Source organism: Bos indicus x Bos taurus, chromosome 10 (assembly GCF_003369695.1).
Source record: "Bos indicus x Bos taurus breed Angus x Brahman F1 hybrid chromosome 10, Bos_hybrid_MaternalHap_v2.0, whole genome shotgun sequence".
Taxonomy (NCBI): Eukaryota; Metazoa; Chordata; class Mammalia; order Artiodactyla; family Bovidae; genus Bos; species Bos indicus x Bos taurus.
Window position 1 is genome coordinate 47729853 of NC_040085.1, and position 27536 is coordinate 47757388.

A 27536-nucleotide genomic window follows, 5' to 3' on the forward strand; every position below is an offset into this window, starting at 1 on the left:
AGAAGACCCCAGCTGATGCAGAGTGTAGTTATTGCCCTGGTTGATGCCACAGAGGGATAAAAAATAACTTGAAAAAGAATTAGGATTCTACTCTGCTGGTGAGGGTTTCATAGTAATGGTTTCTCTTTGGTTGTTGTAGTTCCCTTTATTACAATTCGTTAACTCTGCTCCTTTGTGGGAAACAAAAATCCATGTTTCACAGATGCTAACATATACTTTCTTTTTTTCATTTTAACCTTTCTAAAATTGGGATAGCTCTTAAAATTGACAATGTGCCAATTTAACTGGAAGAGCTTTTTATTCTTTACTGATGAATAAAATAACAGTGCATCCTACCATTGATGTGTCACAGATTCAATAAAATGTATTAGCTTGGTTCAGGTCATCAGATGCCAGGAACTATAATGGATTTTAAAGAACTCAGGGGCTGGATTAGCCTTAGAGGGTTGTAATTTTGCTATTTCTTAGGTATACGTACAAGGAAAGGAAAACCCTAAGGAACAGGATTGTATTATGAAGAGGTGTACAGCAGATAATTGTGGCCATGGATGAATTAATATAGAAATAACTAGAGATCCAATGAAACATTGAGTAATCACAGAACACAAGGCAATATGTTCTTTCACTCTGGTTCTATCTACTCTTATTCTTCCTTTTCTGGCTGCTTTTATGACTGGTATTTCCTCGTAGGCCAGAGTCACCTTGGTTTTCCAGTTGTTCTGTCTCCCGTTAGTACCTTATACACTGAAACCTATGATAATAAAGGTTTTCCCGTTTATGTGTTGAACCCCAAGTTGGTATGTGGGCAAGAAACACTGCACGGAAGACCAGACAAATTCAAGCTTACCAGCAGTCTCCAAGAAGAAAGGTTAGATGAAAGGATCTGGTGCCTGGATTCCCATAAATGTATCTGTTTATCTAGAATTGGATTCCTTGGCACCGACTGCTTCTAAAATTAGGACTGAAACCATTGTTTCCTTTCTCTACAGACACAGCCTTTATGCCTATGAGTTTCCCCTAGCACTCTCCATATTTCCAAAGTGGGGAAGGCTCTGCCTCTGAAAAAAAACATAATTGTTATTCCTTATGTGAACACAGATCAATCAGTACTGGGTACTCAGTAGTTACTATTCTTGTTCCATAAATACTGTGTAGAATATAAATTGTATAATGTGTATACCACTAGTATATTACATATTTTATTGTGTATAAATTAAAAGTATATTATATAATTTATGATGTATTGCTAACACGTGTGTTTTATTATAGTAATAAGTTATAATGCAAAACTGAAGGCTAGGTTCGCATAGGAAAGAATAAATGAGGATCACTGATATATAATTCATAATCATTGAAAGGATTGGTATAGTTTGTGGAAAACATTCCATAAAATGCAAAACTTGCTGTAATTCAGAAGTGAAGAGAATCTCCCTAAGATTAGAAAAAAGAGGCAATGTGATCTAATTCCGTTTTTAAACTTCTTTGACCTTGACCCATTAAATAAGAAACACATTTTAGGTTATGATCCAGTTTATATACATCCATTCTTTCTTTCAATAACTAAAACGTTTCACAAAACAAAACAACAGTACTAGATTTGATGCACTCGAATATTTTCTATGCTATTCTATTTTTATTTAAATGCTATTTGTGATCCACAGTTTGAAAAATACTGAGCTCATGAAAAGAGCATAAGCTGGGGAGACAGACTGGGTACAAAAACTCTGTCCCAGTATGGGCCCTTTTTGTGAACTTGGCAAGTTGTTTCTTTTGAATCTTTTTTTGGTAAAATGAACTGGGTTGTTCTGATGATTGTAGACAATTATATACGAAGTGACTGGCATATAGTAGATGGTCAATAGATGATAAGGTAGCAGGATAATACTTCTGATATTGACTGTTTTCCACTGCATTTCCTTATACATGTTGCCATCTATTACCTTAAGGTGGCCCAGTAATAAAGAATCCACCTGCAACGCCAGAGACACAGGCAACGCAGGTTCGATCCCTGGGTTGGAAAATCCTCTGGAGGAGGATGGCAACCCACTCCAGTATTCTTGCCAGGAAAATCTAATGGGCAGAGGAGCCTGGCAGACTGCAGTCCATAGCGTCACAAAAGAGCCAGACATGATTGACGTGACTGAGCACAAGCACAGGGTTGTTACAGAATTTCTGGCCCCTTCTTTTCTGTTAGCTGTATCACTTGATTGATACAGCTTCTCTCTTTCTCTTTCCCTCTCACACTCCCTGCTCCTCTCTCACCTCTGGGAATGGAGAAGCAGGGCTGGGTCTGAAGGCAGAACTATGGAAATATCCTTGTACTTATACTTCTCTGCCTGGCTCCAAGGGCTCACAGCCAGCTTGGGTCCTTTGACTACCTCAGCAGGTAGCTCCCTTCTTCATCTGCCATTCCCCTGGAGGGTGGTTGAGTCCCTCTTCTTCTCCCAGGACCTTAGAATTACTCCTTGGGTTTCAAGTGTCCAGTCATTCTCCTTTCCTGTGAGGGTGCTTCCCACGAACCACCTCTCCCTGGCCTGCTCTCCAGTGCTCTGGACACACCTACCTTTCTCTAGCTACATAGCTGATGTGCTATTATGTACTTAAATCATTCCTTTATATTTCAACCACCCCTGATTTTTTGCCAAATTTAGAAAATTTTACAGTGAATATGGGGTATCCCTGGTGGCTCAGTGGTAAAGAATCCATCTGCCAATGCAGGAGATGGGGTTTGATCCCTGAGTAGGGAAGATTCCCTGCAGAAGGAAATAGCAACTCACTCCTGTATTCTTGCTTGGAAAATCCCATGGACAGAGGAGCCTGGCAGGCTACAGTCCATAGGATTGCAAAAGAGTCAGACATGACTTAGCAACTAAATACCACCATCAACAACAGTGAATTTAGTGATGCATTTAGTGGTTTATGATTTTGGATCTTACTAATTTTTAATTAGAAAAAATTGCCATAAATGTACCAAATTTGATCAAAATTTCTCACTTTTTTTAAAGTTAAGACATGAAAAAAATACCTTTATAAAGGTAATTTATGTACATATGTATTAGTGATACATATATTTTAAAAAATCATTAAGAGCTTTATAATTTAGAAGGGAATGCCTCTGCCGTTCACAGTGAGTTAAGTGTGGTCATCTTTCCTTTACCACTAGCAAAATTATAGCCTCTGTGCAGCACAGGACAAATTCCTAGGTAACTGTTACTTAGTATCACAAGTTTTATACTCTGTTTATGTATACGTGATTTTTAATATATTCCTGTCCCTTATTTTACTACTAATTTACATCACTTTCATTCAATTCTGTGCCTATACCTATTTGGCTCCACTTTGCTTTTCTCCTGTGCTTAGAATTTGATATTACAAGTGCATAAAAAAGGACAGTTGAGGCAATTGTCTGAGTGAAGGTGATATTTTTCCAATTATATGATATTTTAAGTGAGAGTGACTTTTTACAAAATTACTCAGGTAAACTGTGTTCACATCCACAAAGAATAAGCCTTCTTTCTTTGTAGTGTTCCCCAGCCCTGGAAATGAGTGTATAACAATTCTGCAGTTATTTTCCAGTTTTGCTTGAGAATTCACAAAGTCAGCACCTTCCTGGCCCCTGTACACTTGGTGAGGGTACCTGAGCAGGAGTAAAAGTGGGAGAGCAGGAGAGGAAGAGACCCACTCCTCTAGGTTTAAATGAGGCAACAAATAAGCCATTTAATAGTGCCCTTCCCCCACCAAAAATGATTTGGCACTTTATCCCATCATCACATGGTCAATGTGAGTCCCAGGTTATGATGGCTAAAATACCCAGAAATAGATTTCATTGTCTCAATGAAACAATCAGATTCAACATATGGAAGCTGGCCTATTCTGAAGCAACCAGAAAGTAGTCATTTCCTAACCGCATATAAAGGAGAGAAAAAGTACAAAAGGAAGTTACATACAATGAAACCATTAAATGTAGATTTGCCACAAGGCAAGATGGTAATGCTTGAACATTATGAAGAGCAAAAACTGCACAAACACATTATATTTTAAACACTTCATCCATTTAACAAACTATGTACACTCTTCAGCTAAATGAGATGAATTGAGATTCAAGAGGCAGCACCGTACTGGCAAATCTCGTCCTAAAGGCATCCATTAATATAAATCAACAGTAGCAATTTGGTTTGATCATTTATTTGCAAGAATCATTAAGGTTTATTAGCATAATTATTCCCTGTGGGATTTCATGTCGAGGAAATGAAAAATGGCATTATCAATATTTAAAAGATAAGTGTGTAATGTTCAGAGTACTTAAACAGTCATCTGCAGGTGGTGTCCAGCTGCAGCAAATTAGATTAGATTTGGGCATTTTTTCTGAACAAAAGAAAAATTGTTTTGTTCTAATTGCTTCATTTTATAAAGCAATACGATTTTGTAAATAATTTCTACAGTATAGTTGTATCTTACAGTGTATACCTATTAACATGCCTGATTTCCGATCAGCAACTTTGATATGTTCAACCTTGCTATGCTGTAACTATTGGGGAACATTAATCAGCATAATCCATCATTTATTATTAGGGAAAGCTCTTTTCCATCTGATATCTAGACCATTAGTCTAGACCTGTAAGTGAAAAGCTGTATCCCAAAGGGAAATGAACCAGAAGATTTCTCCTTAATTCTGGGAGAGCATAAATCCTTCCTTAACAATGAAATATCATTTATGATAGTAATAGTTTATCATGACACATCTTTAAATGTGACAGTTGTTTTTTTTAAGTCATACAATGAAATAGTATTCAGTGATAAAAATAAGTGTGCTATCCAACCATAAAAGATATTGAGGAACCTTAAATGCATACTGCTGAGTGAAAGAAATCAGTCTATAAAGGCTACATACTGTATGATTCCAACTATATGATTCCAGTCATACATACTGTATGATTCCAGTGTCATTCCAATATGACATTCTGGAAAAGGCAAACTATAGATATAGTAGGAAGATTAGTGGTTTCCAGGGTGTTGAGTAGAAGGAGGGAGAGATGAATAGGTGACCACAGAACCTTTTAGAGCAGTAAAACTATTCTGTGTGATACCATAATGGTGGATACATGACATAATGCAATTGTCAAAACCCATATAGACTTGCAGAAGACAAAGCGTGAACTCTAATGTAAGCTATGGTCTATAGTGAATAGTGTATTAATATTGGTTCATCAACTGTAACTAATGTATGGCACTAATGATAGTGAAAATTGTGGAGGTGGAAGGGGAGAGGGGACATATGGGAACATTCTGTATTCTGTCAGTTCTCGTGGAAACCTGAAACTGCCCTAAAAAAACAAAGTCTATTATTTGTTAATTTTAGGGTAATTCAGGTAAAACCAGCTAATTGTTGCAATTGATTAAATTTGTCTTTGCTTTAGAAGAACAGTCTGGCCAAAATCTCTGCCAACCCCCTTAATAATTGCATAAATTATTGTAGAATCTTTCTACAATACTCATGTGTGGACTGGACACAAAGAGCTGTAACTAAAATTGCCTTACAATCAAAAGTCCTTAGAGAAACAAATGCATACATGTTTGCTAAAATACTTGCTGCATGACATTTTGCTGTTAGGAACTACTGAATCTGTTATATCCTAAACTTGTCCTCATCTCTTACTCTCTCTATAAAGATCCTAACACTTTGAGGGGAAGATTAAGCTAAGAAATCTGCAGCAGGCTTCGGTTCAGTTCAGTCGCTCAGTCATGTCTAACTCTTTGCGACCCCATGGACTGCAGCACGCCGGGCCTCCCTGTCCATGACCAACTCCTGGAGTTTACTTAAACTCATGTCCATTGAGTCAGTGATGCCATCCAACTATCTCATCCTCTGTTGTCCCCTTCTCCTCCCACCTTCAATCTTTCCCAGCATCAAGGTCTTTTCAAATGAGTCAGTTCTTCACGTCAGGTGGCCAAAGTATTGGAGTTTCAGCTTCAGCATCAGTCCTTCCAATGAATATTCGGGACTGATTTTCTTTAGGATGGACTGATTGGATCTCCTTGCTGTCCAAGGGACTCTCAAGAGTCTTCTCCCACACCACAGTTCAAAAGCATCCATTCTTTGGCACTCAGCTTTCTTTATAGTCCAATTCTCACATCCATACATGACTACTGGAAAAACCATAGCTTTGACTAGACAGACCTTTGTTGGCAAAGTAATGTCTCCGCTTTTTAATATGCTGTCTAGGTTGGTCCTAACTTTCCTTCCAAGGAGTAAGCATCTTTTAATTTCATGGCTGCAGTCACCATCTGCAGTGATTTTGGAGCCCCCCAAAATAAAGTCTGTCACTATTTCCACTGTTTCCCCATTTATTTGCCATGAAGCGATGGGACTGGGTGCCATGATCTTAGTTTTCTGAATGTTGAGTTTTAAGCCAGCTTTTTCACTCTCCTCTTTCATTGTCATCAAGATGCTCTTTAGTTCTTCACTTTCTGGCATAAGGGTGGTGTCATGGCTTCATCTCAGTTCAATTTATACACAATACCTAAAGGGCAACCTTCTCTCTGTTCCTCTCAGACAGTATTGCCAATGGGTAGAGCAGTGGAGGTAATGTTGATATGCAGTCATGTGATCATTGACCCAAGGAGAGAGGGGAGCAAAAGGTTTGCAGCTCCCAGAAACTCTTTCAAGGCTCAACTGAAGCTTTTCATTTGTACTTTGTATTTTTTTCTCATGGCCTGTCTTTGCCACATACAGTGGTTTTGGAGTATCTTCAAGGAATTGTTCTAGGACTTATCCTGGATACCAAAATCCACAGATGTTCAAGTCCCATATACACTCCTTAGTATCCATGGTTTTGCACCTGCAGATTCAACCAACCAGCAATCCTGTGGTACTGCAGTACTGTATGTATTTATTGAAAAAAAAAAAAAAAAGCCTGTAAAGTGGACCTTTGCAGTTCAAACCCATGTTGTTCAACGGTCAGTTGTATATACCTTTTTGAACAGAATTTCCTTCCTCCATCTTACCTAAAGATGGAGGTCCCTTTGCTAGGGCAACCAGGAGTGCAGTGTAAGGACTGTATGACTGAGAACTTGATTTCTACTTGGTCAGAATGCTGTTGACTTTTGTTGTTGTTCCCCTCACTATTGTGGATAAAAGCATAGCAACCAATTTACAAATCCTTTTTTTTCTCTCATAATTTTTGATAACCTACATGGTTTCTCCTTAGTTTATTTGTACTAACTAAATGTAGTGCTTCCCCCTCAATAGATTCCCCATGTGAAGCATCCTTTTGATCATCCTAACATTCAGACTGCTACATTCTAAATGTAATGTTAATCTTTCAATGTTTGTTTATTAAGCTATGCTATGTTCAGGGTTCAGTTAGACAATGAGTATTGCATTTAAACTATTGCTATGTGTGGTGTTCTGAAATATTAATTGCTTATTTTAAGAAGCAAATAGTATTGATATATTTAACTGCCTGATGAAACAGATAATCTATGTATTGATGAACGAAATACTTTGTGTATTTGATTAATGAGTAGTCTTAAAGTTACAAATTTTGTTGTTCAGTCGCTGAGTCACATCTGACATTGCAACCCTGTGGACTGTAACCCACCAGGCTCCTCTGTCCAAGGGATTTCCTAGGCAAGAATACTGGAGTGGGTTGCCATTTCCTTCTCCAAAGTTACAAATATTTCCTTGCAAAAACTAAACCACTATTGTGATTTAGAAGTCCATTGTCATGATAGAGCTTACCTTCATCAAGTAACTAAATATTTAACGATCAGGTTTGTACTCTTTTAATGTTTCAAAAAATCTATATTTATTGACCTGTGAACATTTAAGATATATAATGTTGACTTGAGTCTATCCATACAACCAAAGGATTTGTCATTTGGATGCCAAGCAGTCAATTAGATTGTGTTAGGTAGTTAAGGAAATGAAGAAATCATAATGTATCTAGACTTTAGAGAAGTGTTTTTGGAGAATTCCCTCAGTATATTCCTATAGAAGGGTCTGCAAATATTGGTAGTATATTAGTAAAGTTTGAGCTTTGGTAAATAGTTGAATGACCTTACTCAAAGTTTGCTGATCTAGTTCCACCTGGAGAGAGACTCTTGTAGCACATGTCAGGGCTCTGTGTTCTCCCAGTCTTACTCAACATTTTTATCCATGAAGTACTTGAAAATACAGAAGACATGTTTATCCAATTTGCAAATGATGTTGACTGAAAATATGCACCGTGTAAGAGTTGTGATTTCAGTTTTATTTGGGGCAAAATAAGGGCTATAGTCTGGAGACAGCATCCCTGATAGCTCTGCGGAATTGCTCTGAAGAGGTAGGGAGAAGTTCAGTATTTTATGTGATTTTAGTGGAGGGGATACATGCAGTCAAGCACACATGTAGAAGGTTACTGCAAGTTTCATGAATGTTGCTGCTAGTCATGAGGAGCACATGTCTCCATTAATGATTTTATTGCTTACTGCATATGAGAAGATGCAGGTATCAATGCTTGAACTCATAAAATCTTCTGAAAATATCTATCTGAAAGCTTGTTCTGCCAGTTGTTCCCAGAGCACAGAGTGCCTCCTTTCTTATCTGCATTCTAAACTCCTTTTCAGGATGTGTTGCAGGTCAGTGACCACAATGGCTGGTGACTTAATCCTTGTGCCAATTTTAGATAACAATTTAATGACTCGGGATTATCGAATTACTGGACAAGCATGCTACATGGATATCCTGGGTTTTTTTTTTGCGTGTGTAGTTTTTTTTTTTTTTCCAATCATCTTTTTATTTGGCTGCACTGGGTCTTAGTTGAGGCATCCGGGATTTTTAGTTGCACCATGCTCTTAGTTGTGGCTTGTGGGACCTAGTTCCTGACCAGGGACTGAACCCAGGTCCTCTGCACTGGCAGCACAAACTCTTAGCCATTGGACCACCAAGGAAGTCCCTGCATAGATATGTTGGAGGAAAAAACAAGAATCAAAAATTGTGATCAAAAAAATAAAAAATTCCTGACTCCAAGATTGCAGGGATTAAGGAAGGAAACTGGCTAGTAACTTCTAAAAGATAAAGAAGGAAGAGAGGCAAATGTGAGGAAGGAAATCTAAATACTCATAATCGTTAAAATCAAACATTAATTTAAAAAGGCAAGGAATACTTCAAATGTTTTGTTTTTCTTCATTTTCACTCATGAAATTAACCAGAGATAGTGATTGTATCAGTTAGGAATTACATTTGGATAGCTAATCGAATCCCAGTGGAACAGAGGACACAGAAGCTTAGACAGATGAGTTTACTTTTCTTTCAGACATGAAGTGCTGAGCTAGGCAACCCAGGGCTGGTGTGGTAGCTCCATGATCATAAAGAACCAAGGTTCCTTCTATGTTTCTGCTATGCCATTCAGAGCATGTGTTAGCTTGTTGGCAAGAGAGCTGGTGGACTTTCAGTCATCACATAGTCTTATTAATAAATCCAGATATACAAGCCCCCCCCCCACCCCCCGCCAACAAGAAAAAGCTCAGAGAAATCCATTTTGGCCAAAGTTTGAAGAAGAAATCTGAAGGGGTAGACATATAAGCTGTTACAGTTCAGGTTGATGGTTTCAGACTTTCTTTAAAGGCTAAGAGAAAATAGTGAACACTTACCATTAAGAAAAGTTTTTCCAGTATATGAGACCCCCCCAAACCAGAGATCTAGTGTGCCAAGGTCTGTCTAAAGTGCTGAGACTGGATCAAGATAACAGAGGACCCCCTTCTTACCACTTCCTGGCTAGCAAGCAGGAGCCACCAAAAAGAGAGATGTGCTGCTGGGGGAGGAGAAGAGTATGGAGAGACCCTCTGACATGCAGGAACCCAGGAAAGGCCCAAAGCTAGGGGTGAGTCAGGAATGTTGAGAGAAGCTCTCTGGAAAACCAACCCCCAACATAAGCACAAGATAACAGGAGAGAAATTTGAAGATACTGTGTACTGAAGATAATGTTCAAATCCAGTTTAATTTCTGACTCTACAAACTCAGCCTCCTACATTAATGGTAGGAGAATGGACATGCTTATTACCAGGCATAAATATGACTTAACTCAGTCTTCGCTGTCTTACACAAGATGTCTGTCATTCAAAAAGTATGACACACACACCTGCATAAAAAGTACAAAAAAATTATAAAAAGTATATAAGATGAAGCAATCAACAGAACAAAATTCACATGACCCAGATGGTGAAACTATCAGAAAAAGTTAAATACTATAATTAATATATTAAAGTCTCTAAAGGAAAAGATAGACAATATATGTGAGAAGATGAGTACTTTTAGGTGAGAAGATGGAAACTAACAGCTAATGGAAATACTAAATACAAACAGAATGGTAATGAACACGAAGAATGCCTTTGACAGGCTCATCAGAGGACTTAATGCTACCGAGGAATGAGTCAGTAAATTTGAAGATGTAAAAATAAAAATTACCTAAACTGAAACACAAAGAAAGATTGGAGGAGGGAAAAATTGAGCATTTGAGAGCTTTGAGAAAATATCAAACAGTCTAACACTTGTGGTAACATATATATTGTGGATTTGATATGTAAAAGTAAAATATATGATAATAGCAGAAAAGATGGGATGGAGGAATTGAAATTAAACTGTTTTAAGGTTTACACATGACAAGTGAAGCAGAATTACAATATCTGAGTATTTAAATATACATATTCATAGTAAATCAGAGAGAAATCACTAAAAAAATTAGAGGCATAAATAATAAGCTGATAATGAAAATAAAATGGCATCACAAAAAATGATCAAAAGAAAGAAAAAGAGAAAAATGAATATATAACAGATGCAACAAATATTTTAAAATTTGCAAAATTGTAGATATCAATCCATACATACCCATGCTGCTGAGGCTGCTGCTAAGTCACTTCAGTCGTGTCCGACTCTGTGCGACCCCATAGACGGCAGCCCACCAGGTTCCTCCATCCCTGGGATTCTCCAGGCAGGAACACTGGAGTGGGTTGCCATTTCCTTCTCCAATGCAGGAAAGTGAAAAGGGAAAGTGAAGTTGCTCAGTAGTGTCCAACTCTTAGCGACCCCATGGACTGCAGCCCCCAGGCTCCTCTGTCCATGGGATTTTCCAGGCAAGAGTGCTGGAATGGGGTGCCATTGCCTTCTCTGATACATACCCATAATGATATGTAACTGTAAATAGTATAAACACACCAATTAAAGGATGGTGATTGTCAGATTGAATAAAAAAGCAGCACCCAACTATATGCTATCTACAGACAATCCAATTTAAATATAAAAGATTAAAAGTAAAAGCATGGAGAAAGATACATTATATAAATATTAGTTAAATAAAAACTGGAGTGCCTATATTAATATCAAAAAGACTTCAGAAAAAAGAATATTACCAGAGAAAAAGAGGGTCATTTCAAAATGTTAATGTCAAAATGTTTTTAGGACCTCATAATCCTAAAGATGTATACATCTAACAATAGAGCTTTAAAATATATGTAGCAAAAAAAAAAAAAGAACTGAAAAGAGAAATAAGCAAATTCACAGTTATTCTTGGCTACTTAAACACTCCTCTCAGTAATTGATAAAGCATTTATTAATTGATAAAGCAATTACTGAGAGGAGTTTTGAGGATATAGAAAGCTTGAACAGCATTCCTAGTCATCTTGAACAGCGTTCTCAGTCACCTTGACCTTGTTGAACACCTCACCACAAACACCAGATTATGTATTCTTTTCAAGAACATATGAAACATTCACCAGAACAGACTATATTCTGAACAATAAAACAAACCTCAATTAAAAAGATTTGAAGTCATACAAAGTATGTTCTCTGACCATAATGGAGTTAAACCAGAAATCAATAACAAAAAGACATCTGGACAATCTGAACTGTTGAGAAAGTTAACAAAACGCTCTTAAACAATTCATGGGTCAAAGAAGTCTTTGACTATTTTTAATTGAACAATTGAGAATCACAACACATCAAAATCTGGGGGAGGCAGCTAAAGTTAGGCTTAAAGGGAATTATAAGTTATATATTCATATTTGAAAAGAAGATGGTCCTTTATTTTTTGGCATGTGGGATCTTAGTTCGCTGACCAGGAATTGAATCCTTACCCCCTATAATGGAAACTTTGAGTTTTAACCCCAGTGTGTGTGTCTTAGTCACTTAGTCATGTCCAACTCTTTGCGATCCTTGTGGCCCACCAGACTCCTCTGTCCATGGAATTCTCCAGGCAAGAATACTGGAGCAAGTAGCCATTCCCTTCTCTAGGGGATCTTTCCAACCCAAGAATCAAACCCAGGTCTTCTGAATTGCAGGCAGATTCTTTACTGTCTCAGCCACAGGGAAACCCTTTAAAACTCTGACCTCCAGGGAATTCCCAAGAAGGATAGTCTTAAAAATTTAAGTTTTCACCTTATGAAACTATACAATTAAGAGCAAACTAAGCCCAAAACAAACAGAGAAGAAAATAATGATAGTAAGAGCAGAAAAGAATGGACTTGTAAATTAAAAAAAAATAGAAATTATAAAACCAAAAGTTTGATCTTTGAAAATATAAATAAAATTGAGTTATAGCTGGTAGAGCTTTCTCCTGTGTGCATAACAGTAATACAATTTCAATAATTTGTTCATTTAACAAATATTTATTTATCACTTACTATATGCCAAGTACTATTTTAAATGCTTGGAGAACACCAGTGTTCAAAATAACAAGAACAGCAAAAAATTTTTGAAGAGTACTTGTTGAAGTTGTTAGAATAATGGGATTAAATGCAAATAGTAGTTGCATCCTGATTTCAAAATATTTTGTACTGTACACACCCTATCAACAGTTTTAATTTTGTAATAACTGAGTTTATAAGATTCCCAAAAGACAGAAACATAGTGTTCTCCCTACACACACACATTCACTCACACTCATATAAGTCCTCTTCTGATGTTAGAGAACAACTTGAGTCTAAGGTGAGGTCTAAAAGCCTGTTAAGATTATCTATTTGCTATTCATCTCTGCATTTCAGTTTGGGAGGTTTCTACTGATGTATGTTCTAGCTCACTGATTCTCTTTTCAGTGGTGTCCACTCTACTGATATCCTATTAAAGGCATTCTTCATCATTACAGTGTATTTGATTTCTACACTTTCCTTTGGATTCTTAAGAGTTTTCATTTCTCTGCTTAAATTACTCTTTCATTTGTATGTTGTCTGCTTTTTCTGTCAGATCCTTTAGTATATTAATCGTAGTTATTTTAAATTCTTGTTTAATCCCAAATGTGTGTGATGGCTGAGTCTAATTCTGATGCTTACTTTACTTTTCAGAGTGTACTTTCCCTTCCCTCTTAACAGTCTGCCATTAGCCTTCTAATTTTTTATTGAAAGCTGGACATGGTATATTGGGTAACAGGGACTGAGGTAAACAGGGCTTTGGAGTGCGGTTTCTTTATTATATGGCTATGAGTTAGACTGTGTTTAATTTTGCTGTAGCTGTAGGTTCCAGAGGCTTCAAATCCCTCTCATGTTTTTGTCTCCTGTTGTCTTTGGATTCCCTACAAATCCGTTGTTAAACAGAGGGAGCGTTTTCGTGTATTTGTGGAGAGGATGGCCATCTTCCCGTCTTCCTGCTCTGCCATCTTCTGTCTCCCAGAGTGAGTGTTTTGTAGGACTTCAGCTGCAGTCAGCTGTTATACACGGGAGCATTGTTGGTGTGGTGATAAAATGTGGGAAAGGGGAAGCATTCTATGATTTTATGATTAAATCTTTCAGTAGAGCTGTGTCCCTGGGCTATGACCTTCACAAATATTTCTTAGATCCCGTTTTGTCCACTTAGATGAGACAGGAAGGCTGGAGGAGGCTGGAGGCAGAGAGATATCCTTGCCCCAGGTGAAATAAGGTGCTGGTGAAATCTTTTCCTCTGGAAAGTAGGTCTTTATTGCAGACAAGGCTCTAGACATATTTCCAGAGGGTTGAATATTAAATTGTGAAATGCTTCTTCTTCTCAATCCCCTGTTTGAGCCATGGGAGCCCATTCTTGGTTTTTCATTGTGAGAACCTGCTGAGATTACTGGATGCAAAACCTATGGAAGTGTGGGGACATCTCTAATACTACAGTCCCCACTAGTTTTACTGACTTTAGTTCATACTCAGTCTCTAGAAATCCATAAAAATTAAAATTTAATTATTCCTAATTCATGGCTTCAGGGGCTCCTGGTCCAGATAAGCAGGTCTTGACTGTGACTCTCTGTATTTACCTCTCTCCAGATTTCAGGGTGGTGGGTTGCCCTTTGACCTCGGCTGTATGATGAATGCAAGAAAAGTCATTAGTTTCAACTTTACCCAGCTTTATGTGGTAGTCAGGAGGGAAATGAAAACTTCCAAGTTTTTATATTTTGGAGCTTAAACTACAAGTCTTATTATTAATATTTAAGCAGACATTGCTACACAAGATGGACTTTAATTTGATAGCACAGACTAAGCCAAGTTCACACACTGCTGCTGCTGCTGCTAAGTCACTTCAGTCGTGTCCGACTCTGTGGGACTCCATAGACCGCAGCCCACCAGGCTCCCCTGTCCCTGGGATTCTCCAGGCAAGAACACTGGAGTGGGTTGCCACTTCCTTCTCCAGTGCATGAAAGTGAAAAGTGAAAGGGAAGTCACTCAGTTGTGTCCGACTCTTCGCGACCCCATGGACTGCAGCCCACCAGGCTCCTCCGTCCATGGGATTTTCCAGGCAAGAGTACTGGAGTGGGGTGCCATCACCTTCTCCGAGTTCACACACTAATTACCTTAAATTTTTTTTTAAATTTTAGTTTTGACAAGATTTCTATAAATGTCATCTTTAAAATCAATATATTTGACTAATTTGTCGGACCCATTCCTGTTCTTAAGTTCTTCCATTTAAAACGGACTTCACTGTCTAACTTGCCAGTAAAATAAACATGACCAACATCCTGCCATTATATATCTGCTCTCTTATTGGTTCCTGGAATGAAATCCATGTGGTCATGTTTTTATTCCTTCAGTTTACCAACAGCTTCTGTGGGCCACCCACAGTGTTTATTAATCAATAATTATGCACCGTGACCGTGCCTCCCATTGCTGAGGACATAGGCAGTCATCAGCCCTGTACAACATGCAGTAAAGTGCCTTTGCTCTCATGTCTTACATAGGTGCTTAGTTGCTCAGTCGTGTCCGACTCTTTGCGACCCCAACGACTGTAGCCCACCAGGCTCCTATGTCCATGAGGATTCTCCAGGCAAGAATACTGGAGTGGGTTGCCATGCCCTCCTCCAGGGGATCTTCCCAACCCAGGGGTTGAACCCAGATCTCCCGCATTGTCTTACATAGGAGTTTGCCGTATTTCTCAGTTAACAGTTTCTACATTTCAACTTGGTTCCAAACTCCAGTAAGCCCACACTTCGTCCCTTGAGGGGAATCTTGGGCTCCTAACAGACTGCAAAGGTCTTGCACCATGATACATTTGGAACTCCCGCCTGCCTCCTTTAAACCTATGGAGTAGCCCTCCCTGCCAGCCTCTCAAGAAGCTCAGTACTGATTGGGTGCTGCTGCGTCCAATGGGAAGCTGCGACACTGCGCGTAGTCAAGGTTCGAGCGGGCACTCCGTGGTGGCGGTTGCTGGGAAACCGCGTAGACACCAGAGAGCCCTGCTGGTGTTTAGGTTTGCCGCTGGAGGTTGTAGCCGCCCGAGAGAGAGAAGGGGAGTTTCGTCTGCCGAGATGGTAAGCATTGCCGAAACGACTCGGTTGTATATTGATTTAATTCTAGTTTAGAGCCAGCCTGCTTCTAAAAAAGGATTTGAAGTGCCTAATCTGAGAATTAAATGGGAAAATCGTATCTCAGAGACCTCAGGTGCTGGTATTTAAGCGACGCGCGTGCTGGCTGCCCCGCCCCGCCCCTCTTTAGATCTGCCCGGCAAAAAATTTTGCTTCCCACGTTTCTGGAAATTTGGGAGATGTTTAAGAACTGCTGAACAAATGAGTGGAAATAAAGCTCCAGAAGAGAGCGAATGAATAAATATGGGTTGACTTATTTAATGTGTATTGGGAACACGTGAGCAGCTTTTGAACCGCACTTCACGGCCAAGGGGGAAGGAGGAGAGGATGGAATGAAGTTAGCGGTAAAGAGCTGGATATGTAGAACTCAGCTGCGCGTCTTAGAATTCTAATATGGCTGTTTATTGGCTGAGGAAACCTGAGTCAAGTTGTTTTAACTTTCCATGCCTCATCTATAAGATGGGGAACACAAATAGTACCTGCTTCATTAATACATCTTAAAAAAAAATTTTTTTTTAATCTACCACATTGCTTTTTTGTTATGTCTCTGAATTTGGAGAGGAAGCCAAACGCCTTTCATTTATTACAGTTTCATTTGTTTCTGGGGCTACATCAATGTATTTTTACAAATTAGATCCTGGAATACCAAAGTATGCTTTTTTTTGTTTTGTTTTCCCTTCTCCATTTTAGGCTTCCATAAGGAGAACTTTGAGCTTCAGTGAAAGGCATCAGAAATTAGTAGATATAAACTATTGCAAAAAATTGCATGTCGAGGCACTACAAAGGCTACAGAATCAAACTAGGGACCAAATGGTGCAGAACGAGAATGATGACCGGGCTGAGCGCAAAAGGTTCCTCAGATTATTACAGGATGAACAATTTGAGCTGGATATGGAAGAGGCCATTCAAAAGGTAAGTTTTACTATTCATTTTCACATCATTTTTCTCTTCATTTTCTCTTTGGAAACAATGAAAGCCAACTGTTAATACTGGAATGGAGCAGATAGGATAAGCATCAGGCAAAGGATGCCTCCCTGTGAGTCAGCCCAGTGTAGTGGTAAAAAGCTGAGGTTTTGGAGCTAGACTGGTGCCTTTGAGTCCTGGTACTGGATATGTTAGCTATGGAACCTTGAGTAAGTTGCTTTTACTTTGTCTGCCTCATTGAGAAAATAAGAATAATAATAGTACTTATGTCATAGGATTGTTTAAATAATCAATTAGTACTGTTTTAATAATTAACATAGGCAAAGCTCTTAGAATAGTGCCTGGAAGAGTAAGCACTCGGGATTTTTTTTTTCCTTTTAAATATGAAATCTCTAATTACTGACTTCCATGGTTTAAGTCTAGTTCTTTGCCTTCCATAAAATTCTAAAGACAAAAATTTAAGAACACCTGTTTTGAATTTACAGATATTAAACAGGTATTTTAAGTGGTAGAAAATGAACACATATATTAGCTATGAATTTACTTTGTCTGGAACTACATGGATTTGATCCCTGGTTGGGGAACTAGGATGCCAAAAAATGCTTCCCCCCCAAAAAAGAAAGAATTATGGTGTAATACATAAGTATGTAACTACTAAAGTTTGGAGATAGCTTTTGAGTGGATTTTTCTGAATATTTTAAAAGATGAGGGAGGTAGAAAAAGGGAAACCAACAAGAAAATAAAGGAGTTCTTATAAATGTGAAAAAGGTATCTGATATTTATGTATTCTTTTAGTGTCTGCTGTATGGTCAACATTTTTGTAAGGTATCAGTTCAGTTCAGTCGCTCAGTTGTGTCCAGCTCTTTGCGACTCCATGAATTGCAGCACGCCAGGCCTCCCTGTCCATCACCAACTCCCGGAGTTCACTCAAACTCACGTCCATCGAGTCGGTGATGCCACCCAGCCATCTCATCCTTTGTCGTCCCCTTCTCCTGCCCCCAATCCCTCCCAGCATCAGAGTCTTTTCCAATGAGTCAACTCTTTGCATGAGGTGGCTAAAGTACTGGAGTTTCAGCTTTAGCATCATTCCTTCCAAAGAAATCCCAGAGCTGATCTTCAGAATGGACTGGTTGGATCTCCTTGCAGTCCAAGGGACTCTCAAGAGTCTTCTCCAACACCACAGTTCAAAAGCATCAATTCTTTGGCGCTCAGCTTTCTTCACAGTCCAACTCTCACATCCATACATGACCACTGGAAAAAACAGATGTTGACTAGACGGACCTTTGTTGGGAAAGTAATGTCTCTGCTTTTGAATATGCTATCTAGGTTGGTCATAACTTTCCTTCCAAGGAGTAAGCGTCTTTTAATTTCATGGCTGCAATCACCATCTGCAGTGATTTTGGAGCCCAAAAAAATAAAGTCTGACACTGTTTCCACTGTTTCCCTATCTATTTCCCATGAAGTGATGGGACCAGATGCCATGATCTTAGTTTTCATGTTGAGCTTTAAGCCATCTTTTTCACTCTTCTCTTTCACTTTCATCAAGAGGCTTTTGAGTTCCTCTTCACTTTCTGCCATAAGGGTGGTGTCATCTGCATATCTGAGGTTATTGATATTTCTCCCGGCAATCTTGATTCCAGCTTGTGCTTCTTCCAGTCCAGCGTTTCTCATGATGTACTCTGCATATAAGTTAAATAAGCAGGGTGACAATATACAGCCTTGACGTACTCCTTTTCCTATTTGGAACCAGTCTGTTGTTCCATGTCCAGTTCTAACTGTTGCTTCCTGACCTGCATATAGGTTTCTCAAGATATAGGGAATGGCAAAAACAAGTTTTAAAAGTGGTATTCCTCCTTCTGAGTTTCAAATTTCAGACTCTTAGACATGACTTTTTAACCCTGGGCAAGAATATTCTTAGGGATTAGATTTTTTTCCCCTGTTCTTTTTATTCTTATTTTTTCTTTAGTTTTTAAGAAAATCCCAGGTATTGTATCAAGTCTCTCTTGCATACTTCAGTATACATCTTATAAAATATGGATTTTTTTAAACATAGCAGCAAAGTGCCACTATCTTACCTAATAAAATTATCAATAAATAAATTCTAGGCATCATTTAATACCATTCCATAGTCAAATTTCTGTGATTGTGTTAAAAGACAGATTTTACAATTCAGTCAAGATCCAAACAAGGTTCATACAGTGTATTTGGTTATGTCGGATCCCTCTTAATCTAAAACAGCCCTTCCCTTGTACTTTATTTCTTTAACTTCATGTTCTTAACTTGTTTTTAACATGTGTTTAACTTGCTTGGTCAGTTGTTTAATAGGATATCCCACTTTCTGTATTTGTTTGCTTTCTCAGTAGTTCCTTTACTTTGTTCCTGTATCTCTTATATTTCCTTTAAATGAAAGTTAGCCCTAAAGGCATGATTAGATTTCAGTTCAGTTGCTCAGTCATGTCCGACTCTTTGCAACCCCATGGACTGTAGCACACCAGGCTTCCCTGTCCATCACCAACTCGTGGAGCTTGCTCAAACTCATATCAACTATCTCATAATAGATTTATGTACAACTTTTTGGCAATCACTCCATGGTGGTGCTATCCTTGATACTGTAATCCACTAGCCGGTGCTAATGTTGATCAGTGGATTTAGAGAGACAACCTGGTTCCTCTGTTGTAAAGAGAGGAACTTGAATCTGTGGTTTCATCAATTAATCTTTTTCCTTTATTAGGGGTTGCAAAACACTGATTTTTAAATTTCGTTGTTTAAAAACAACAACAAAGGGTAATTTAGTACCCTAAAATACAATTTTTACTTGAAAGGGAGATCAATAGTTAATTATCAGAGTAAGAATTGGTTCCTAGTTACTTCCATTGGTGTATGCCTGTGTTGTTTTTTAAAATTTTGTTTTCTTTAGCTTTGGACTTTTTCTCTTTTTAAAATTATCTCTGTGGACTCATGGGTCTTCATATACTTGAATTAATTGTATTTATTATTCATTTTCATGCTCAAATTGTTCTACCTTTGGCCAGTAGATGCCTTTTTGTTGCTCTGTGTCCTTTTGACAAGACTTCCTTATCTGTGGTAGCTTCCTTGCTTTTTGTCAGAACAAAATGTTACAGCCTGCTGCTGCTGCTGCTAAGTCACTTCAGTCGTGTCCGACTCTGTGTGACCCCATAGACGACAGCCCACCAGGCTCCCCCGTCCCTGGGATTCTCCAGGCAAGAACACTGGAGTGGGTTGCCATTTCCTTCTCCAATGCATGAAAGTAAAAAGTGAAAGTGAAGTCGCTCAGTCGGTCCGACCCTCAGTGACCCCATGGACTGCAGCCTTCCAGGCTCCTCTGTCCATGAGATTTTCCAGGCAGGAGTACTAGGGTTGGTTAATTTTATGTGTCAACTGGACTGGGCCATGGAGTGCCCAGATATTTGGTCAAACATTATTTTGGGTGTTTTTAGATGAGCTTAACGTTTAAATTAGTAAATTGGGTAAAGCAGATTTCCCCCCTAGTGTGGGTGAGCTTCATCCAATCACTGAAGGCCTATCAGAACAAAAAAGCCAAGTGAGAGGAAATTGCTCCTCTCTGATTGCCTTCCAGCTGGATCATTAACATTTTTCCTGTCTTCACACTTGGACTGAAATATCAGCTCAAGTCTCAAGCCTAAAATCCTTCTGACAGGAGCTACACCACTGGCTCTCCGGCCTTTGAACTTAGACTAGAACTAAACTAACTGGCTGTCCTCATCCAGCTTTCCAACTCACCCTGCAGGTCTTGGGACTTGCCCATTTCCAAAACTGCTTGAGCTGATTCCCTATTATATTGTTTCTGTTTCTCTGGAAAACTAATACAAGGCTCATCTTATAAATTTCTTTATTTATACCTGGAATTGACCATTGTACTAAGGAATTCTATTGTTTTTTAGTGGAAATAATATTTAGAGACAGGTTGGGTTTAGATATGCTTATTATTCTGAATGTTAGATATGCTTATTATTATATTGGTTCCAGGTCTTTTCAGCAGACAGAACTTGGAAATAGGTGTATTTTTAACTTTCTGAGATAAAGTTAGGCTTATGGAATAGTTGCAACAATAGTATGAAAAAATCCTGTATCCCCTTAACCTGAGTTCCCTTTATGTTAATGTCTAACATAATCATAGAACAATTATCAAAATGAAGAAATTAGCCTTGGCACAATACTGTTAACTGAATTGTGAGATTTATTCAGATTTCATCAGTTTTTCCACTGACATCTTTTTTGTGTTCCAAGATCACAAGTTTCATTTAGTTGTCAGGTCTCTTTAGTCTCCACCAGTCTTAGTCTCCTCCATTCTATGAGAATTCCTCCCTTTTTCTTGCCTTTCCTGACCTTGACTATTTTGAATACTATAGTTTTTTTTGTTGTTGTTACATTAGTGTTTCTGTTGCTGTGTGTCAAATTGCCACAAATTTCGCAGCTTGAAACAACACCCATTTGTTACCTCACAATTCTTGTTGGTCAGAAGTCCAGACGTGGTGTAGCTGGATTGTCTGCTTGGTCTCACAAGGCTAAAATCGAGGTGTTGCCTGGGATGCATTCTCATATGGAACTTGGGGCCTCTTCTCAGCTCACTTACTCAGCAGAGTTCGTGTTCTTGTAGTTGTAAGACTGAAGTTTTCATCTCCCAGAGGTTGCTGACATTCCCTGCCACATGACCCTTCTCTACACATGAAGTTTACTTGCTTTCTGGCACCAGAACGTGTTCCAGACTCAGCTTATTCTTTCCTTGCCTTGGAATCAGCCAGTTCTCTAAGGAGACTTGGTTCTTTTCATTGGAGAATGATATTTAGAAACCAAGGTCTGAATGATAGATGTGCTCATTATTAGTGTAACACTCTAAGGGGAAAGAACTAGAAAATAACCACACACACACATCTGTGTTTACATTTACGTCTGTGTCTATCTGCACATATTTATTAATAAAACAAGCCATGAGTCTGTTGGTACTGCTGACTCCAGTCTGCCTCTCCAGGGCTCACTTTTGTCTTTCCCCTTTTGTTATTTATTTGTAATTGCATTCTCCCAACAAAAAGAAATCTGGCTCTCATTATCTGTAATATATTTACTTATCCTTTCAACTCCAGAATACAGATAGTTTCAGAATTGGTAATCTGCACCCTTGTGAACAACAAATTTACTTACTATATTATAGATTTGGGTACAGTTCTTTGTGTCTTTTGCTTTGTCAAACACTTTTTTACAGTTATTTTGGTCCACTACTGCCTATCTACTTCATTGTGGTTATTTGATTAATTTTTATTTATTTTGTGATTATTTTTTAATACAATTAATTTGTTATAGTCAACATTCATTGTTCTCCCCACATCTGATTCATATATATATATTTCTTTAAATGTTGAACTAGTTATAAATCCTTGGGAAGGGGCAAAGATAGTATGGAGTACTGTCCACTGGCCCCTGAACAGTTTCTTTCATTGATTACATCTTTTATAACTGTACTACAATATCAAATCCTGGAAAGTGACATTGCTGCATTATGCTTATGTACTTCTGTGTCATTTTATCAAAGGTGTACGTTTATGCAACCATCACCTCATTCAAGAAACAGAGCTATTCCATCCCCACCACGACCTCATTCATGATCCCCCATTATAGTCATACTCTTCCTTCAATCCCCACTATGCCAGCAATCACTAATTTGTTTTCCATCTTTATAATTTTGTTATTTCAAGAATGTTATTAAAAAAATGTTGTGTAAACAGTAGTGTGTGATTACATATATATATGGAATCATATGTCTGTCACTTTTGAATAGGCTGTTTTTATTGCACATCATGCTCTTGAGATTCATTTTTTAAAATATTTATTTTTGATGATTGGTTTACAGTATTGGTTTGATTTGTCATACTAGTAATCATTGGTGTATGTCCCTTCCGTCTTGAGTCTCCCTCCCGTCTCCCGCCCATTCCCATCCCTCTAGGTTATTACAGGGCCCCAGTTTGAGTTCCCCAAGTCATACAGCAAATTCCTGTTGGCTACCTATTTACATGTGTTAGTATATATGAATCCATGTTGCTCTCTCCATTTATCTAACCCTCTCCCTCTTCTACCTCACCCTTATCCTTAAGTATGTTCTCTATATCTGCATCTCCAGTGTTCTCTATGTAAGCAGTCTCCAGTGCTGCTGTGCGAACAGATTGATCAATACCATCCTTCTAGATTCCATATATATGTGTTAATATATGATATTTTTCTCTTTCTTACTTACATTACTTTACTCTGCATAATAGGTTCTAGGTTCATCCACCTCATTAGAACTGACTCAAATGTGTTCCTTTTATGGCTGAGTAATATTCCATGATACATATGTGCCATAGCTGCTGCTGCTTTTTTGGGGGGGGGACACTATGTTTTAATTGAAGGATAATTGCTTTACAGAATTTTGTTGTTTTCTGTCAAACATCAACAAGAATCAGCTATAGGTATACCCATGCCCCCTTCCTGAACCTCCTCCCATTTCCCTCCGCATCCCACTCTTCTAGATTGTCACAGAGCCCCTGTTGGAGTTCCCTGAGTCATATAGCAAATTCCTGTTGGATATCCATTTTACAGACGGTTTTGTAAGTTTCCATGTTACTCTCTCCATACTCTCCCTTCTTCCCTTCCCCCGTGTCCATAGGTCTATTCTCTATGTCGGTTTCTCCATTGCTGTCCTGCAAATAAATTCATCAGTACCATCTTTCTAGATTCCATATGTATGTGTCAGTATATGATATTTATATTTCTCTTTTTGACTTACTTCACTCTGTATAATAGGCTTTAGGTTTGTCTGCCTCATTAGAATTGACTCAAATGTGTTCCTTTTGATGGCTGAGTAATATTCCATTGTATATACGTATCACAGCTTCTTTATCCATTCATCTGTCAGTAGACGTCTAGGTTGATTCTGTGTTTTGTTTATTGTAAATAGTACTGCAATGAACATTGGGGAATATGTCTCTTTTTCAGTTTTGGTTTCTTCAGGGTATATGCCTAGAAATGATATTGCTGGTACATATGGTGGTTTTTGAAAAGTGAAAAGTGAAAGTCGCTCAGTCGTGTCTGACTCTTTGTGACCTCATGGACTGTACATATACAGTCTATGGAATTTTCCAAGCCAGAATACTCGAGTGGGTAGCCTTTCCCTTCTCCAGGGGATCTTCCCAACCCAGGGATCGAACCCATGTCTCCCACATTGCAGGTGGATTCTTTACCAGCTGAGCCACAAGGGAAGCCCAAGAATACTGAAGTGGGTAGCTTGTCCCTTCTCCAGCAGATCCTCCCGACCCAGGAATTGAACTGGGGTCTCCTGCATTGTAGGTGGATTCTTTACCAACTGAGCTATCAGGGAAGCCCTATGGTGGTTTTACCCCTAGTTTTTTAAGGGATCTCCAGACTGTCTTCCATAGTGGCTGTATCAGTTTACATTCCCAACAGCAGTGTAGGAGGGTTCCATTTTCTCCACACCCTCTCCAGCACTTGTTTGTGGATTTTTTTTAGTTGCAATTGTAAATGGGATTGATTCCTTAATTTCTCTTTCTGATTTTTCAGTTGTTAGTATATAGGAATGCAAGTGATTTCTGTGTATTGATTTTGTATCCTGCGACTTTACTAAATTCACTGATTAGTTCCAGTAATTTTCTGGTAGTATCTTTAGGGTTTTCTACATACAGTATCATGTCATGCAAATAGAGTTTTACTTCTTCCTTTCCAATCTGGATTCCTTTTATTTCTTTCTTGTCTCAGATTGCTGTGGCTAGGACTTCCAAAACTGTTGAATAATTGTGGCAAGAGTGGGCATCTTTGTCTTGTTCCTTATCTCAGAAGGAATGCTTTCAGTTTCTTCCCATTGAGAATAATGTTTGCTCTGGGTTTGTTGTATATGGCCTTTATTAGGCTAAGGTAGATTCCTTCTATGTCCATTTTTTGAAGAGTTTTTATCATAAATGGGTGCTGAATTTTGTCAAAAGGTTTTTCTGCTGGAGGTTATCATATGGTTTTTATCTTTTAATTTGTTAATTTGTAAATATGTTTAATATGTTAAACATAACATATATGCAATAATGCATATATTGAAGAATCCTTGCATACCTGGGATAAACCTGACTTGATCATGGTCTATAATCTTTTTAATGTGTTGTTAAATTCTTTTTGCTAGAATTTTGATGAGGATTTTTGCATCTATATTCATCAGTGATATTGGCCTGTACTTTTCTTTTTTCATGATATCTTTGTTTGGTTTTTGTATCAGTGATTGTGGCCTCGTAGAATGAGTTTGGAAGTATTCCTTCCTCTGCAATTTTTGGGAAGAGTTTCAAAAAAAAAAAACATTAGCTGTCGTCTAAATGTTTGATAGAATTCCCCTGTCTGGCCCTGGGCTTTTGTTTTTGGGAGATTTTTAATCACAGTTTCAATTTCAGTGTTTGTAATTGGCTTCTTCATAATTTCTGTTTCCTCCTGGTTCAGTCTTGGAAGCTTGAACATGTTTAAGAATCTCTCCATTTCCTCTAGGTTGTCCCATTTTATTAACATACAGTTGCTCATAGTACTCTCTTACGATCCATTATATTTCTGTGTTGTCTGTTGTAACCTCTCCTTTTTCATTTCTAATCTTGTTGATTTTTCTCCCCTTTTTTCTTGATAGGTCTGGCTAATGGTTTGTCAATTTTGTTTATCTTCTCAAAGAACCAGCTTTTAGTTTTATTAATCTTTACTATCGTTTCCTTCATTTCTTTTTCATTTATTTCTGCTCTGATCTTTATGATTTGTTTCCTTTTGCAACTTTGGGGTTTTTTTTCTTCTTCTTTTTCCAGCTGCTTTAGATGTAGAGTAATCTATTTGATGTTTTTCTTGTTTCTTGAGATAGGATTGTATTGCTATAAACTTCCCTCTTAGAACTGCTTTTGCTGTATCCCATAGGTTTTGGGCCATCCTGTTTTCCTTGTCATTTGTTTCTAGGAATCTTTTGATTTCTCTTCTTATTTTTGGTTAACCTCTTTGTTATTTAGTAGTGTATTGTTTAATCTTCATGTGTTTGTGTTTTTTGCAGTTTTTTTCCCCCTGTAGTTGATATCTAGTCTCATAGCATTATGATCAGAGAAGATGCTTAATATGATTTCAATTTTCTTAAATTTACTGCTGCTTGATTTGTGGCTCAAGATGTGGTCTGTCCTAGAGAATGTTCCATGTGCATTTGAGAAGAAAATGTATTCTTCTGCATTTGGATGGAAAGTCCTGAAGATAGCAATTAGGTCCATTTGGTCTAATATTTCATTTAAGGTTTGTATTTCCATATTGATTTTCTGTTTTGATGCTCTGTCTATTGGTGAAAGTAGGGTGTTAAAGTACCCTACTGTTATTGTGTTACTGTTGATTTCCCCTCGTATTTTTGTTAGTATTTGCCTTATATTGAGGTGCTCCTGTTGGATGCATAAATATTTAAAATTATTATGTCTTCTTCTTGGATTGATCCCTTGATCATTATGTAGTATCCTTCTTTATTGCTCATAATATTCTTTATTTTAAAGTCTACTTCGTCTGAAATAAGAATTGCCACTCCAGCTTCTTTTTGATTTCCGTTTGCATGGAATATCTTTTTCCATCCTTTTACTTTCAGTCTGTGTGTGTCTGTAGGTCTGAAGTGGGTCTCTTGTAGGCAGCAAATATATGGGTCTTGTTTTTATATCCATTCAACCAGTCTGTATCTTTTGGTTGGTGCATTTAATCTGTTTACGTTTAAAGTAATTATTCATATATATGTTCCTGTTGGCATTTCTTAATTGTTTTGGGTTTGTTTTTGTAGGTCTTTCCTTTCTCTTGTGTTTGCTGCCTATATAAGTCCCTTTAGTATTTGTTGTAAAGCTGGTTGGTGGTACTAAATTCTTAATTTTTGCTTGTCTGTGAAGCTTTAGGTTTCTCCATCCATTTTGAGTGAGATCCTTGCTGGGTAGAATATCTTGGTTGTAGATCTTTTTTCTTGCAGTACTTTAAATATATCCTGCTGTTCCCTTCTGGCCTGCAGAGTTTCTGCTAAAAGATCTCCTGTTAATTGTATGGGTTTTCCATTGTATGTTACTTGTTTCTTTCCTTTGCTGCTTTTAAAATTCTTTCTTTGTGTTTAATCTCTGTTAGCTTGATTAGTATGTGTCTCAATATGTCTCTCCTTAGGTTTATTCTGTTAAAGGACTCTGCACATCTTGGACTTGATTGACTGTTTCCTTTCCCATGGTGGGGAAGTTTTCACCCATAATCCCTTCAAAAATGTTCTCAGTTCCTTTCTCTTTGTCTTCTTCTGGGACCCGTATAACTCAAATGTTGGTGTGTTTAATATTGTCCCAAAGGTCTCTTGAGTCTATCCTCAGTTTCTTTTTGTTCCTTGTCCTTTATTCTATTCTTCAGCAGTATTTCCACCATTCTCTTTTACGGCTCACTTATCTGTTCTTCTGCCTCAGTTATTGTACTATTGATTCCTTCTAGAGTATTTTTAATTTCAATAATTGTGCTATTCATCTCTGTTTACTTATTCTTTATTTCTTCTATGTACTTGGTAATTGTATTAATTGTGTTGATGGTTTCTTTTATTTTCTTCATTCTACTTTCAAAGCTTGGAACATCTTTACTCTCATTATTCTGAATTCTTTTTCAGGTAGTTTGCTTATTTCCTCTTCGTTTATTTGGTCTTGTGAGTTTCTACCTTGTTCCTTCATTTGTGCTATATTTCTCTTTTTATTTATTTGTTTACTTTCTAACTTACTCAGTTTGAGGTCTCCTTTCCCCAACTTTTAGGGT

The 27536-nt window shown here is 37.9% G+C and overlaps 1 protein-coding gene across 5 annotated transcripts in view; it reads left to right on the forward strand.

Annotated features, from left to right (window-relative positions):
• The window catches only part of MNS1 (meiosis specific nuclear structural 1), a 174454-nt gene that overhangs the window by 72885 nt on the left and 74033 nt on the right, over window positions 1-27536 (forward strand). For 4 of the 5 annotated variants that reach the window (XM_027553925.1, XM_027553927.1, XM_027553928.1 and 1 more), the window contains one exon: window positions 16476-16697. In XM_027553925.1, the coding sequence (XP_027409726.1) occupies window positions 16476-16697 (222 nt within the window). Of the gene's footprint in view, window positions 1-15527; window positions 15732-16475; window positions 16698-27536 lie in introns of those variants that run through there. The other variant, XM_027553924.1, reaches the window with a different exon arrangement.